Here is a 17,021-nt window from a genome sequence, read left to right on the forward strand (position 1 = left end):
TTTGTGTGTATGTAGACCCTCACCTACGAGTGTGTGTGTGTGTGTGTGTTTTGTGTGTGTGTGTAGACCCTCACCTACGTGTGTGTGTGTGTGTGTGTGTGTGTGTGTGTGTGTGTGTTTTGTGTGTGTGTGTAGACCCTCACCTACGTGTGTGTGTGTGTGTGTGTGTGTGTGTGTGTTTTGTGTGTGTGTAGACCCTCACCTAGGTGGGACGTTCAGTGAGAGCGTGTGTGTGTGTGTGTGTGTGTGTGTGTTTTGTGTGTGTGTGTGTAGACCCTCACCTACGTGGGACGTTCAGTGAGAGCGTGTGTGTGCCCTCTGCTGTATGTGTTAGTGGCTGTGGGGAAAGCAGGAGGAATGTGTGGAAGGGCCATTCCACCGCTGGGCTCCGGCTGGCGTTTGGCTCTTTGTAGTTGGCCTGCCACAGCTGCCCTTCTCTCCCCACACACACACACACACACACACACACACACACCCATCCACAGCTCCAGGTGCCGCACGCTGCCCCAGCCAGAGGAGGACGGCAGCGAGTATGTTTGGGTGGCGGGAATGTCTCTGCTTTATACATTAGTGAGGTTTTGTTTGTGAGGGCATTCTTGTGTGAGAAAGTATTTGTATTTGTGTGTGTGTGTGTGTGTGTGTGCTGTTTAAATGTTGCAGGGCAAGCGTGTCAGCTTCCTACAGAGTGTGTGTGTCTCGGGGTGTGGTGAACATTACTACGCCTGATGGGTCTGCAGTGTCTGGAGCTGTGCTGTGCCGACAACCCACTCGCACCAGGCATCTGACGCCACGATTTCACGCTACAGGGCAGGGGCAGTGGGTTGAACATGTGTGTCTTTATGTGTGTGTGTGTGTGTGTGTGTGTGTGTGTGTGAGTCAGAGGGAGGGACTGAAGTCTGCCGCTTTGTGCAGTGGGAGCTTCAGAGGTTTTAGTGTGGCTTTGCACCGGAACATGGCATGAAAGAGACGTGCTGTTGAGGAGACTGTAAAGAAGAGAGGGAGGTGAAAGTATCAGAGAGAGAGAGAGAGAGAAAGAGAGAGAGGGAGGGAGGGAGTGAGCACATCATGGTGCTCTCATGGGCTGGTTAGTGTTTGCATCAGCGGAGTGATGGTGCTTCAGTGAGAGACTGGCTACGGTCTCGCCGCTGAGCGGAGGACAGGAGGAGGTTCTTCGGTGGGGGGCAGGGCGGGTCGGGGCGCCCCATGGACCCAGATGTGTCCGTGTGCGCGCTCCCTGTGCTGCTGGTCTCTCTCTGCGAGGACCCCCGGCTTGGGGCGGGCTCCGCAGGTGGCACCTCACCCTGCGCCCTCCTGCGCCGGAGGCCCCGGCACTGCTGCCGAGGGGGCCCTCTCCCGGGGAGGAGCCTCCTGCTGCCCGGCACGCTGCTGCTCCTCCTGGGCCTGGTCGTGTGTCTGGTCCTGCTCCGCTGGGCGCTCGCACAGGGGCAGGGCACGCCCGGGGCCAGGGACCCCGACCAGAGGCTGGACCAGAGGAGGGAGCAGGAGGGCAGCGGGGCCCCCAGGACCCAGGCCACGGTCATGGCCACGGCGGGCGTTTCCCTGTCCCTTTTGGGCTCAGTGGCGGTGCCCACGCCGGCCCCTGGCACCTCCTCCGGGCCCCCCTCTGGAACTGCCCTCACGCCCAGTGCCCTCACGGCCGGTGCCGCCCCGCCCGCCCCAGGTTAGTGCCTCACCGCTTGTTTACACGCCAGGCCTATTGTGCAATCGCATGCAATACTGTTCTCTTCTCTGATTTCCCTTGTGCGTTGTCTCTGAAATGATTGTGGCAGACAAGACAAGACCAAACACATCAGCTATGCGGCAAGAGAAGGGCACTAGGAGGAAAAAATAAAGACAAGTTAATGAAAGGGAAAAAAACAGGACAAAGTTCACACCAGACTTTTTTTTTTAAACAAAAAATATCTCTCATTGTTGCTCCTCTTCTTCTCCTCCTCCTTCTCTGTCCCTCTCCTCCTCTGAAGTTGGCAGTTGTTTGTAGTTTGGGGCTTTTGGCTCTTGAAAGGAGCTTTTAGTACATTATCATTAGTAAAGTTCTGTTTATGTGACTCTGAAATTCTTGGGAAAGATCATGTTCTCGTCCTTGGCTCTTGGCCCTAAGCAGTGATTGAGGACCCTTCAGTGTGTTTGTCATTGATCTTGCGCTGCGTCGTGTACTTGCTTTGAAGCCGCTGGTGTGAAATGTAGATAAACACGACGTTGCACACATATACAGTGTGTGGCTGGGGGTGGGGGGGTGGGGGGGAGGGGCTCACTGCAACTTGTTGCGTCGTGAGAAAAATTCGGTGATGGCAGAAACCAAAACAGACATGCTCGGCGACCCCGCTACCCACTACTGGATGCCTGCTCCGCCGCCCTCCCCATGGCGGTGGTGCCAGACACCAACCAAAACATCACTGCAGCAGGAACCCTGAAGCCCTGTGGTGTAGGAAAACTACTGCAGCAAAAATGATCTTTTCAACGTCTCTCTTTCCCCTCTGTTATCGCTGTGATCGTGTGTGTGTGTGTGTGTGTGTGTGTGTGTGTCTGTGTGTGTGTGTGTGTGTGTGTGTGTGTGTGTTTCCTCAGTCCTTTAATAAATGTATCTGTGCACCAGCAGGCATGTGAAATGGAGAGGGTCCTGTGAAGGCTTTGGGAATCCCTTTTAAAAATGAGGGGATGTTTCACATAATGGAAACCACTCAAACTCCAGGAATGCAAGCGCTGTATAAATTGACCTCTACGCCGAGTGATAAGGGATACCTGTCCTGGCCGTAACCAGAGACATCTCCCCCCGATGCTCAGGCAGGAATCCATGGGGTGGGTGGGTGGGTGGGTGGGTGGGTGGGTGGGTCGATGTGTGGGTGCTGGGGGGGGGGCAATGGCACTGGGCCTCCACCCTCTCCACCCATCTGTCCCTGCTGCCTCGTCCCTGACCTCCACTCTTCTCAGCAGGGTTCCCAGGGTCTGCCCCTCAAATGCTCATCTGAGGTGTAACAGCCAGCAGCAGTCTTAGCTAGCCTTGCCGCATCCCCTTGGAGTTTCTTTTACTGCGGTTTTGAAGGAGAACTGGAGATCTGTCTCTTCGCCCTCTTCGGCGGCTCTCTATTTTTCATTTCACTCTTTTCCTCCGAGCGTAAGATTTTGATGGGTAACTTCAAAAATGGACATTGCCGAATCGCAGCGGCGGTGTAGTTCGCCGCCGCCGCTGGTTTGAAAAGAGGGGATATTGGATGACATGATGTCATTCGACAGTTTTCCCCTGCCTTGTGTTTGCAAGGCATTTCGGAGCTCACCCTGAGTGTGTGTGTGCATAGGGTGGAGAAAAAAAAAAAAACCATGCGGTCCAACGGAGACCCCTCTTTTCATTTTTATGACCTTCCTAGGATCCTTTGGAGACCGCGGAAAGATAGACATGTTTATGAAGGTTTCCAGATGGCCCTCTTTCTCTCCCCTCGCCCTTCCTCCAGTCCCGCTCCTCAGCTTGCGCCATGAAGGATTAATCAAACTCAGGGCCCGCATTTTGTGCTGGACAAGCCCCGGGGCTTTCACGGCAAGGGAAAGTGAGCCTGGTTTTATTTTTTTTTGTGGGGGGGGGGGGGGGGGGGGGGGGGGGGTTGGTGGCTTGTGTGCTTGGTGCAACTGGTGTGTGGTGGAGCGTTAAAGGGTGCTGTGGAGCCGGTGGTTTGAGATGAAGGACACCTGGCTTAGTCTTTCAGCGGAGAGTCTGAAACAACTGAACTGCATTCAGCATTTGGGTTTTTTTTTAAACACGGACTCACAAGACAAACAGACGCAGGTAGAAATAAAGTAAAGTCACATGAAAAGTAACTAGAAAAAGAACTTTCTAAGTTTCAGGAAGAGAAATCCACTTGTATTGCTTGGTGATTTCTCCGAGAGGAATCCTTTTAGACGAGCCTGCCTGTTGAGTTCCTCGAGCAGAGCTGTGATGAAGGACCCTTTGGCTTGTCTGCTGCTACTGGCTGCAAATGAGCCTGGAGTTCTTCACATAGCCCAAGGCTATGAGGTAACACCGCTTAAACTCTGTGATTAAGAGAGCGAACTGGATTGAAGTTTACGGGCCTGGAGAGAGATCAGATCAAGCGCAGCTGCCGAAACTATGTGACCTGATGACTGTGCTCTCTCTACAAGACCAGGAGTATTTCATCTGATGACGGCACTCACTTCCCTAAATTAGCCCTCGAGAATCCAGCGACGTAAAAAAAAAGAAAAAAGAAAAACAGGCCACACATAAGCTCTCTTAAAGAGATGTTTTGACACCTGCTCGAGCCGAGGCAATCCTGTGGCTCCTGTCATCTCATGTGCTGTGATTTCTCCACTCAGTACCTAATGGAGATATCCTGGAGAGCACCAGGGCAGTCGGCTGGGATAGATCTGGCATTCCCTCACCCCTCACCCCTCACCCCTCATCATCATCATCATCATCATCATCACTAAAATCACAGAAGAGTCAGTGCTCTCAGCTAAATACGACATCTTGTCTTGTTCATCTGCATCTCATCTGTAAACGAACGCATTAATGAAGCTGACCCTCCTGTCTGCTAGTGCTATTCTACCGTCCTCTCCCGTCTCAGAAAGAAATGGTGCGTAACGTATCCCTATAAGACCCATAAATGCATGCATGTTATATTTCTGTGTATTGGAAAAGCAGTTTTTGAAAGCACACGCGCACAAATGTGGTATGTAGGCCATGGGCATTGTGTGTGTGTGTGTGTGTGTGTGTGTGTGTGTGTGTGTGTTTTCCATAAATAGCCAAATCCTTCGAGCATTCCCATGTCTTCTTTAACGAAAAAGAAAAACAACAAGTTGTTCAGAAGTGGAAAAACATCTCCCCCTCTCCAGGGCATGTTGGGAAGCAGAGCCAGAGAAGTCTGAGCCCCACGCCCCACACATGCAGGTGATCTGTAACTAACATTAAGAGTGACAGGGGGGTCACCGCTCATGTTTTTTCTCTGGAGAAAAAGGTCTCCTCATTTTTCGGCTCAGGCAGCGTACCATGGCATGCGGTGCCGTGTGGTGCGGTGCCGTGCCGTGTGGTGTGGTGCACCATGCCGAGCACCACGTCATTAGCGCACCTCTCTGGTAAACAACCGCAGAGCCCTGCCTTAGTTAGTTCCCTCCCGGCGGGAAGCATGCGCCGAGGGAGCGCACATGACTCCCAGCAACCAGCTGGCATGCCGCCAGCTCACGCTGCTGCTGCTGCTGCCGCTGCCACGTGTGTGTGTGTGTGTGTGTGTGTGTGTGTGTGTGCGTGTGTGTGTGTGTGTGTGTGTGTGTGTGTGTGTGTGTGTGTGTGTGTGCGTGTAGGGCAGCCGCACCATCACCACATGTCTCGGGCGCTGCCACCCCTTGACTGTTCTTTTGCATCAAATGCTCTCTGCGCCGGTCAGTCGATGTCGTACAAGTTCCTTTCGAGTCTGTAGAGGGACTAAACTTTGTTTTTCAAAACAAATTTGAGTCCCTGTGCGCCCCGATCAGGGTGCTTTGGCCTTTTCATAACCTTTTGATGTGAATTTATTCTCCCGTTTTGAGTGTGTGATCCAGATATCATTGGCTGAGAATCTGCTTGTGTCTCCGTGGGTGATTTATAATGTTACCCGACATGTCCTAAAGTAAATAAAGCCCTCGTCCGTTTGCAGTTGCACGCCAAGGTCCCAAGGGCACGGTCTGATCTCAGCCAAAAAAAGAAAGCTACGGTGGGCTCCTCAAAGAGATGGGTCATGGCGTTTCTTGGATCCAGGTGTGCTGGATGGGATGTATGCGTTTTCTCATAGTTGTGGGGTAGAACTGTTTTTGGAGGTCATGAAGACTCAAGACAGGAGAGGTCATGGTATTGTCAAACTGAACTCTAAAATATATGTGTGGAGTTCGGGAAATAGAGACAGGACTTTGCCCAGGAATAGGAAAGAGAAGAGGGCGAGAGAATGCAAGCACATTTTGTTCCTTCCTGGCACTGGGCATTGTTCTTCGCGAGTACTTGTTTCTGAGTGACTATGTTGCCTCAGGCCAAAAGGAAAGCAATCCCTGTGAAATCCCTATGAGTTGTTCCCGTTGACACCTTTCTATTAATTTTAAAGCAGAAGGCCTGAGTCGACTGTCAATCAAGAGGAGGACAGAAAGGGCCATGCCTTTCATGAGGTCATCTGCTCGCATGTTTTATCATGTGTAATGATCACAGAGAAGAATGTCATCTGTCATGTTTTATTATTCTGTGGAACTCTGCTTGGGTATTCATCTTCCTTGGTGTTTCTTAGCAACGTGTGACCTCTGCTTCCTTGTCAGGTATAGATCATGAACGACTGTTTAGTTGACCATAGTCCAAATGATGTACAACAATCTAAAGAGCACTAATTAGCTGCAGTACTGTTAGATTGTGTGTGTCTCAAGGCAAGACAACTGAGGATGAGAATGTCTGTTTTGGTGAATCTACAACCAATACCATCGCACAGATCACAACTTTCTTATGATTTAAGTATTTCAGTTTCTCTCTTTGTCTCTCTCTCCTTCTCGCTCTCTCTCCCTCTCTCTAACACACACATACATACAAACAAATAAATCATCTTATGTAAATACAGCCCAAAAGTGTATTTTTTGCACAAATTACATATACATTGTTTGTCACGATAGTCTGTTTCTGTTATCGTACCTTTTCAGTTTTGAAGTACCTCAGACAATAACGTTCAGAAATTGCAGTATATTCTTATGTAGGTATGACAAATTCCCAAGGTATGCAGACATAGGAAAACATCTCCTGGAATCAATCAGCACTCTGATTGAGCCTCGCATTTTGTTATGATAAAAAACAGGTGAATAAATCTGTCCTAACACTCTCACGATGCTCTGCTTAGTTCCTGTGTTGGGACGACTCTCTTGAAAAGCCAAGCCAAGGCATCCCTCCCTCTCACAGAGTCAACTCACGCCACAACCACCGCAGCCTTTTCTTCGCCCACTCTCTCCACTCTCTCCGGGGCTTAGCATTCAGCCGTGCCCCCCCCACAAAACATGTTGTGTGCTGCTCTGATAATGCGGAGGGATTATGCATGACGGTTCAGTCCGTTCCAAAAGTTTGGAATCAACCGGCGCACGTCGGCGCACACACACAAGAGGCCCTGCTGCACGAGGATGCAGGACGTGTTTACCTGAATTTGCACAATCGCAGGATCTTTTTTTAAGGTGCTTTTCCAGCGTTTTGGAGAGGCCCAGTGAGATTGGGATTGCTATGAGATGAGTGACTGTTTTCTCACCCTGAGGTGGCGGCTCTGAACGGAGCCGGAGGCTGGTAGTGGCGGGGGTCACGTAATCCCTGTGACTACAGTATTACAAATGTTATCACATAGTTGCGCAGTGGTATGGAACTCTTTTCCTAGTTTGCTTTGACAAACTCAATACTTATGAAAGCTGCATAGAACATGCCTTAACTTGCCTTGCAACCAGCATTCGCCCTGCATTCAGTTCGTCTAACCCATGCAGTAGATACATGTATAGCAATGTTTTACAGCTGTATAATGCAGTGTCAGTTGTCATGCATTATTCACAACAATTAATAAATGTGCGTGGAGTAATTCGCTTACACAAGCACTCTACAGAGTTGATGTTCCCCTTGCTGAGCTTCTCTTCAGGATTGATGTTTCTCTTGCTGAGGACTTTCATATTGAATGATTTAAATCACGCATCCTTTAAATCATCCTTTCTGTCCTCGTGGGTTTGTATTCTTAGCGGCTGACCTGCTTACTTCCTGTCTTTCACAGTTACTACCACATTATCTCCGGGCTCCGGCCATGCCAGAAGCTGCAACGACACGGAGAAGACCTACTGTGTGAACGGCGGAGACTGTTACTTCATACATGGTATAAATAAGCTTTCATGCAAGTGAGTAACCTCCCCCCAGTTTTTACATTTTTCAAAAGGGTTGATTCTTTCCCACAAATTTGGGTACTAGGCCTTAATTGCGCAGCTCCTTTCATAGTCCCACACTTAAATATGGATAGCATGCTTGAACTAGTTATGTCAGTTTGGTGCTTTAAGCCTTTTTTAACAACTAGAAGCAAATTGTTCATTCCCTTTTCTGCCTTTCTTTCTTAACTTTGCTGCTTTTGTATTCTTTTTTTTTATTTACTTTTGTTCTTTCTGTACGTCGGTTCCTGATTTAATTTATTATTTCTTTCATTATTTATTTGTTGTACTTTGCTATTTATTCATTATATGAACTTCGTGCTCTCTTTCATTCTTAGGCAGACTTTGTTGCTTTAATTCTTTGGCCCCTCTTTTTAATGAAAGATACTAACCTACAAATGAGGCACTGAAACTGCTGGAGTAAATTTGATTCGTGTGATCCGAAATCTAATGAGAGATGAGTGTTTCTGGAACGTTCTTTCTTCTTCCTCCTCTCCTCTGGGCTCCTCTTGACCGTGCCTTCTCTCCTACTTGGGCCAGTGCAGGTGCAGATGTTGTCCTCCCTCCCCATACTCAGCTGCACGGCTTTGAGCAAAGCTGGGCCTTTTGCCCCATGCCGACAGCCCATATTTAGGGGATTGGAGGGACGTGCGTCCATGACTCTGTAGTGCCATGGCATGCGGGTTTAGTGCTGCAACAAATATTTACGATAGTCCGAGGCCTCCCACAAGGTAAATAGGCTCCATTGCTTACATTTGGTTTTCACTGAAAAAGGGCGCCCGTTTACACAGTTGCTTTTAAATCAAGTATGGCGCAGACATTTTGTTTTGAGGAGAAAAAAACATTTTCCCCTCGATTTACAAAAACAATCCATTATGGACCGTGAAATCAAGTAGCCATCCAGGACCAGGCAGACAAACATGGGTCCACGGGTTCCCCCCCCCCCAGATTAGCAGTGATGCACGTGTGACGCTGAACAGGTGCATATACGCTGTATTTGTCTACTTGTTTATGTCTCCTTGCCTCACCAACAGAAATCTCTTATAACATTTCACAGCTTTTAAGTTAGTGTCAACCCAGCTGCAAACCAGTCCGGAGGTGCTCGTACTGTGTTTGTCTGTGCGTGTGTGTGCGCGTGTGTGTGCGTGTGTGTGTGCGTGTGTGCGCGTGTGTGTGCGCGTGTGTGCGCGTGTGTGTGTGTGCGTGTGTTCTGGCCCTAGGGATACTGCTTGGGCAGCAAGTAGTGAGGACATGGCTGCAACAGCCATTCAATAAGCTGTGTACAAATTGGGGGGGGAGCAATAACTCAATTGCTGCAGCTAATTCACTCACAGGCGAGGCACGGGTCCAGAAAAGTCAGATAATGCAGTCAAGGCCTGCAGGGAATTGTTGCCCCAAAGCGATCTCATTCAATATAGGCCAGGCTTCTAGGGATATTACTCACCGGCTGAACAAGTCCAGCAGACAGCTGGCCCCATATTTATGCCCAGGTCTTTCACTTCCGAACAGAAAGGGAGCTAGAGGGTATACGGGACATAGAGTAGAGTGCATAACAAACAACCTTGGAAATCATTATGTGACTCTGAGGCTGCATGCATGTACTGTATGTCATGGCAGGACATGTTGGAGCAGCCAGATCAGCAGCAGCGCCCGCCTCAGCGTTTGGACCAGACAGTGATAGATGCCCTTAACTCCATGGGATTTGATCCTCCCAGATTGGGGAAAAGTTATCGATTTTTTTTTTTTTTTTTTTTTTTTGTTCTCATCCATTGTCGTTTAATGTCTGTAGGGCTATCAAATACATAAAGACTAAAGATTCTAATAGCAGGTTAACGGTGCGTTACTCCTGTACCCGAAGGTTGTAATGACAAGTTAAGATTTCATGGTTCTCTTTTGTAATTTAATGTCTGCCGCTGCTGATGTTTCCATTTGTGTTTTTAGTTGAACTGATACAGGGCGTGTGCATCTGTGTTTCATTTGTAACTCTTTCAAAATCGTGTCTCTGTCAAAATCTGCTGAAATTGTTTTTGTATTTGTGTATTTCTGTTTGTGTGTGTGTGTGTGTGTGTTTCTTTCTCTATGAGTGAACGCCAGTTTTTCGCAAAAGCAAAAAAAGACAAGGTCTGATATGCCTGCATAATTGGGCAATGTCCAAACGTCTCTTTTACTGAGGGAAGGTTTTGATTATTTTCTCAAGATGTTACAGCACTCGGGGCCAGTCCTCCCGCATCCCCAGTGGATCACTGCCTTGGAGAGCAGGGCTCTGGACAGTGTTGTGCTCTGGGGAGGGAGACATTACCCATGCTCACATGAACCAGCACAATGACCTCCGCTTCATGCACACACGGAGCAGAAAAGGGTGCTGGTGGTGTTGGGGGGGGGGGGGGGGGGGTGGTATTTGCATACCAATATATCTGAAGATTAAGAAAGGCAAGGCAAGACGGATAATCAGAGAAGTTGGAAACATGGATTTTTGACAGGAAGACAGCAAGAGATATGACTTGGGTGGGTTTCCTAGCTACGGTGTCTCTCAGCGTTTTACGAAAGGTATACCTTACTACAGTTGTTTACTTGTCTATGCGTGTTTCCCAAACCACCTCTTAACAGTTCCCCTATAAGAAACCTCCCTGCGTATACCTTCAGAGGCTGAATCCGTGTTTCTGTAATCGATGATTGTCATTCACGTAGATTTGAGCATGCGTGCGTGAGATGTGTATGATGGGCATGACTCAGATTGGAGCACAGGTGATCATTATTAGAAAGAGCATCCATAAGAAATACTATGCAAGTCACAATAACAAAGTTCCCAAATAAGGACGGCTGTAGGCTAGATGTTACTCGTGGTTTTGTATTCACAAAGGATTCAAAAATGAACGGCTAATTAATTTATTTAGATGAATGTTATTTAACGAGGCACAACATGTAATGCAATACATATCTTGGTCTTACATTGCAATCAGTGCCAACGTCCAGGCACTTGCACAGTATATTTGAATGCTCTAAAACAGTTATCTGAAAACTGTGTTATGGTATAGCTAAGAGTGGTCCGGACCAACCTTACGAAAGTATCTCTCACAGAAGGTTTGAGCGACAGCGGTACAGGGGTAGAGAAGTCGTTTAGTAATCAGAAGGTTGCTAGTTGGATTCCCTGTCGAAGCGTCCTTGAGCAAGACACTGAACCCCTAATTGCTCCTGATGTGCAGTGTGCCATCAGTGTAAATGTAAAATGTGTATACATCCTTGTAAGTCGCTTTGGATAAAAGCGTCTGCTAAATGACTAAATGTAAAATGTAAATGTAAAGAAGGTATACTTAGCGAAGGACATTCTGGGAAACACGTTGGAGCGTTAAGGAACAGCATACGATATAAGTTACGACTGACGGGAGCGTTAGAAAAGGCTTTGGGAAACCCTGTCCGGAACGTTTTCTCCTATGCGAGTAGACGACATTTACGTTTTTTTTTTTTTTATGTTTTTGCTGTTTTCCACTGCCGAAGTTTGGTTGGAGTAGATGTAGCTCTGCGTTCCTTTTGACTGAGGGACGCACGTGTACCCACATGTTGAGCCCTTCCTCTGGCTCTCCACAGCGGGATCGTATTATTTCCGTGACCTCCGACCCCATCCCCAGCGTACCTGTTACTTGAAGCATGTCTGCACTCCGTAGCGAAGGAGGGAGTAATCCTATCCCCAGGAAAACCCCTCCCCTCCCTGCTCACCACCCATATAGTCCACAGGCCAGCACGACCCAGGCAGACAGACAGAGAGAAGAATGTGTGTGTGTGTGTGTGTGTGTGTGTTCGTGTGTGTTAGTCTGGTGTAGCAGAGTATGAGGGAGAAGGAGGCAGAGAGGGCGTGGGGAGGCAAAGAGAGGAATTTCAGCAGGATTGCCGCCGCAGGAAACTGCACAGCATTGTTTTTCTCAGCAATTGCTGATATGGACTAATTAACTCGCATAAACAACAAGCTCATTTTGCGTCATTAAATGTTAAACCGTGTGTGTGTGTGTGGTCGGTGTCACTACATTTGATGGATGTCATCCAAGTGTAATTGAATTAATTGTCTTATTTATACTACGCTAAATCATAACAGGTTTTTTGGCCTGGTCTTTGTGTGCATTTATATGTCTGTGTTTGTGTGTGTGTGTGTGTGTGTTTGTGTTTTCTTGACAGCATTCTTTCACAGCCAACTGAGGCCACCTTCTTTTGTCAGGGGAGAAAATGGACGGACATCAGCATAATTTCAGTGTTTTTTTTTTCTTCTCCTCTCCTGTTTTTTGACATCAACTTGTCCACTTCTCCTCCCCCTCCCCAGGTGTCCGGACGGATACTTCGGCCAACGGTGCTTGGAGACAGAGCCCCTGAGGCTTCACATGTCCCCTCCATACAAACGTATGTTCACATGCAGGCAGCAGCCGCAACTGGTGGTCACTGGGTCCAACCCCCTCCACCCCTCCACCCCTCCCTGTCCTCTCCTAGCCTCCTCCTGCCTTTAGCCTTTAGCCTCCCCCGAGCCCATGGTGACCCCATGGTGACCCCAGTGGGACCGCTGTGCTACTGCTGCTCATGGTTGTTCCGTTGTTCTAACTTGGTGTTTTTCTCTCTCTCTCTCTCTCTCTCTCTCTCTCTCTCTCTCTCTGCTTTTCTCCTTTTGTCTCCTTTCACTTGCTTCTCTTCCTCTGCTCACCTTCTTCCCCCCCCCTCAATGTTCCTCTCTTTCTCTCTCTCTCTTTTTCTCACCCCCCTCACCCCCACTTTTTCCCTCCCTGTCCTTCCTCTTCCTTTCTCCCTGTGGTTTTGTTTCCTTCCATCAGGTGTCCAAATGACTTTACTGGTGATCGCTGTCAAACCTACGTTATGGCCAGTTTCTACCGTATGTCCATTCCTTCTTCTGTCTGTCTGTCCGTCTGTCCGTCAGTGTTGCATGGTGAACCTGGCATGCGCTTCCAAGGGCTCTCTCATTGTTGCTTCTGTCTCGCTTCCTGCTCGTAGATGTGTACCTGTGCCTCGCACTTAGATGGTAGCTTCGTGCATCATTGTCCATTTTTGTAATGAAGACACTGCAGTATTATGCAGTGCTTGTATTGAATTTCATCAGCAAGCTTTTAACCTACAGTAAGTGGTGCATGTGAGCCATAGTGCCCATATTAGAGTTTTGTAACTGCATGTAGTGTTTTCAAAATGGACTCCTAACCCTATTATGGTGAATATTCAGTTGCGTCGAACGGATGCGTACACTGCAAGACGAGAGAAACGCACTACTAGATAACTGCATCATAGTCGAATGATACATTTGTTTGTCAACAGGAAACGCTTACTAACAGCAACGCCCATACCTTACAGTCAGGAGATAATTGAAGAATTCAATTAAATGTAATCACATTTTAATTTTGCCGTATCGGACAGTTGTTTGAGACACGGTTGTTAGGCCAGAGATTTTGAGGTGCTCAGTAAGACTCATGTGTGTCACATCACGATAAACTACAGCTTACTTAGTAGCTGATCACAGAAGACGTTTCATACATGGAATTGCTATCATCTTATTAGCTCACTTGTACACTAAATTACAGTGGCAAGTGGCAAGTCATTTTGAGAGGTTCAGTTAAAAAACAACCAACAAAAAAAACACCCTCCCTAGTGACACAGAACGACTTCAAGATGAGTTCAGTATTTATTTGGGGAGATGTAATCACCACTGCCACCACCTCCACCAACCCCTATTCTCCGTCCTAGAATTCCCTCTCCTTCTCTCCAAGGATTGTTCCTGGATGTTCCACTTACGAGTACAGCAAAAGCAAAGGTGGTTAGCAGCTTGACAGCAAAATGCCTCAAAGCTGTCGGCTCCCATGTCGGCAGACTGTACCAAAGCCATGCCCTTGTGCACTGGTCAGCAGCAGTGTCTACATATTTATAGTATGTCCAACTAGGGCAGGACGCATAGCCAACATGCTAGAATAAATGTTAGGATAGGCAGGAACATGCCAGACGGAGTGTTAGGCTAGGCAAAGGGGTTTCACTGGGAAGAATCTTACTCAGAGTTGATTTACTACACAAAGGAAATGATAAAGCATAGAGCTATTTATGAGAGGCTTTAAACATAAGAGCCTGGCAGAGTACACACACAGAGAGAAAGAGCATATTTACAGTCCAATTTGACTTGGGGCTGCATTATCATGTCATGTCATATCATGGCATGTGATTTATCTCAATATAGCTCTCTCTTGTAGGCCTACTCACGCCAGCATGGTGCCTTGGAGAGACGTTCGGATCATTATTCAAACACAGAAATTGCCTTCATCATTTTTGAGTGTTATTAAATAATTTCTCTCCCTCTCTCTAAACAAAGTAGATTTTTTTTTTTTTTTTTTTTTTAAAGAAGCAGCGTACAACGATGATTAAAGCAAAATATAATAGGAGTGCAAAAAATACTCTATGAAACATAAACTTCTATTCAGTGAGAACAGTAAAAAAAAATTGACAGTTTGAGATCTAAGCGTAACAGGTAACATGTTAACACTGGTAACAAGTTAAATGTACAATAATTCAATCTTATGCCCTCATGACAGTGATGCAGAGTTTACCAAACCATTCGTCATAATTATAGTTCATGACTGTGGAGTCCTTTGACGCTTTCCGTTTTGCTTAACAATGAAGGAGACCGAGGCAGAAGGAGAGGAACTTGTCTGTGCACGTCGACACACGAGTAGGATTGGAACAGCCCTTGACAACGGCTAAAAATGACACCGTAGACCTTCCTTTCTGACAATGGAAGATTACATTATACAATTTGTACAAGTGCAATAAATCTCACCCAGCCAATAGTGGCCCTCCAGGTTAATCAGGATTAGAAAAAAAAATATGCCCAACACTTGATACAAAGTAAACTCTGAATGCAAAGCCAACCGAGAATGCAATTGAATACTTCTTGAAATAAGCCACCAGAATTCCCCACCATATCCAAATGCAAAAAAAATGCCCTTCTGGAACTTTCCTGATCAGTTAATACAGCTGCCTCTATTTTAGTGGTGTGCTTTTACGATGCACAGGACAGGCAGCTGAAATATTCTTAAAAAAAAAAAAAAAAAAAATGGCTTCCAGTAGCTTTGAAGCGAATGCCCTTAAACCTGTTCTTTGCCCTGTGGACTTGTAAAGGACAGTAGGAGAATGATGTGGTACGGAAATGTTGAAACGTGGCCAAATGAACAGACATCTGTGCAGCTTCTGCTCTCCTTCACCACGCTATGGCTGCTATGGAAGCCCGTTGTCATAGTAACGGCTGCGATTCGCCGCAGCATAGGTTCCTGTATGTGAGCCGACCGTCAGGAGAGATTGGGTTAGAAGGGTGGAGCCCTGTCCTCACGTCTCTCTCCCAGGCACTGTACAGCTGGTGAAAAATGTAGGCTGCTTTCTCCCGAGCTGTCTTCGATAGGACAGGAACATTAGCATGCTAATCCTTGGTGTATGAATTCTACAGACTGAAATCAATATCTGTGGCCACTCACTAGAGCATTCCATTACTGATATGTGGGGAACATTCTCAGTATTATCGGCCGTTCATTTCACTGTTTTTTTTTATCATTCCGATTATCAGGAACCTCCAGATGCTTCTTAATTCAAAATACTGTAGTATGCAAAATACTGTAGAATGTCACAGTATGCATGAAAGCACAAAACACGATGTGCATACTCAAACCATTCAAAAATATGTAAATAATGTGTCTTCTAATTTATCAAGGACTTCACAGGTAAGACCTACACTGTGCACCTCTGTGCAGGAGTCTGCTGTTTGAATGTCCATTAAGAACATTTAAAGAAAGTGGCATATTTAACATTATGATCAAAGTAAATGAACATCTTACTAACTCTGATAAGCTGTTTATCCATTTGGTGCCTTGGGTGTGTAAATGGATAGAGTCTAAATTTGTAGCAGCACGAGATGAAGTCATTTTGTTGGTTCCATGGTTAATGAAGTGAATAGGAAGGGTAACGTTTATGGCGATAGTGAGGTAGACGGCTTTATATGTGCATGATTGCCTGTTCTCTGTGTGCTATCGCCTTGGAGTTGTGATGCTTAAATGTGACGGGCATTTGATGTCCTCTGTCTGTGTACCTAACTGATCTGTCTTGTGCCTCTAATGCCTCGCAACACTGTCCACATGATGCTTATATTTTTGTGTTTATGTATGTTTTTTTTTAAAAATCTCTCCTAAACTGTTTCCTGTTCTCTTCTTCTCTCTCTCTCTCTCTCTTTTTTTTTTCTTGTGTCAACATTCTGCAATGGCAGAGTCTCTTGGGATTGAGTTTATGGGTATGGACCAATCCTTCATTCTGATTGCAAGATTAAGTAGAGCTGTGTAGATCTCCTCCCATTTGTCATGCTCCCATTCCCCTTCTGTAGAGCTGGACTCTAAAGCAAATGGACTAATTGATTAACCAATCAATCTGCCAATCAGCCCCGGCTCTTGAGTAGAGTAGGCCCTCCTCCAGTGTCAGCATGTAAGTCTTTATCACCAGAACTCATCCCTCAGGAAGAAGTATTAAATAGGTACAAAAGTAGATGTGGCGTTTTTTTAAGAGGCAGCTCACTTATTGGCATACCATGTCTGTAAATTGCAATTTAAAAAAATGTATGTATGATGACATCATCACCACAGATGTTTTGAATTTCTGTTCAAATTATTCAGTGTCATCCAACAATATGAAGGGAGGGTTCATACGTTGCAACATAGGCCAACCAGATGTTTTATCGGCCTCTCTTTTGACACGTTCGCCCCTTCAATGCAGAAATGTCCTAAACCAAACTACGAATTGCGAGTGAATCCTTTCACTGGTTGAGCTAGCAGGGGTTGGCATGCCGCACGCTGACGGTTGCGTGCCGGCTGTACGGTTTTAATTCCCTCTGAATTCTTTTCTGCGGGACTCTTGTCGAAGCGGGGGTGATCTGCGTAAGCTGGCGCGGCTTTGAGCAGGGCCGCTGTTTACAAGCGAGTAAACAGCTCAACTCGAAGGAAATTGTGTTTGTGTATATGCTCGAGTGCTGTTGCCGGTGACGACAGCGTAATCACCAATACACCTCACAAGTTCCTCGGGATTCATCTCACCACTTTAATCAACGT

The 17,021-nt window shown here is 46.8% G+C and overlaps 1 protein-coding gene across 8 annotated transcripts in view; it reads left to right on the plus strand.

Moving 5' to 3' along the window:
• The window catches only part of nrg2a (neuregulin 2a), a 68,176-nt gene that overhangs the window by 43,954 nt on the left and 7,201 nt on the right, over positions 1-17,021 (plus strand). For 6 of the 8 annotated variants that reach the window (XM_031572598.2, XM_031572588.2, XM_031572594.2 and 3 more), the window contains exons 4-6: positions 7,767-7,887; positions 12,720-12,778; positions 16,190-16,213. In XM_031572598.2, the coding sequence (XP_031428458.1) occupies positions 7,767-7,887; positions 12,720-12,778; positions 16,190-16,213 (204 nt within the window). Of the gene's footprint in view, positions 1-7,766; positions 7,888-12,220; positions 12,298-12,719; positions 12,779-16,189; positions 16,214-17,021 lie in introns of all 8 variants that reach the window. The other 2 variants (XM_031572589.2, XM_031572591.2) reach the window with 1 other exon arrangement.

Source organism: Clupea harengus, chromosome 8 (genome assembly GCF_900700415.2).
Source record: "Clupea harengus chromosome 8, Ch_v2.0.2, whole genome shotgun sequence".
Classification (NCBI taxonomy): Eukaryota; Metazoa; Chordata; class Actinopteri; order Clupeiformes; family Clupeidae; genus Clupea; species Clupea harengus.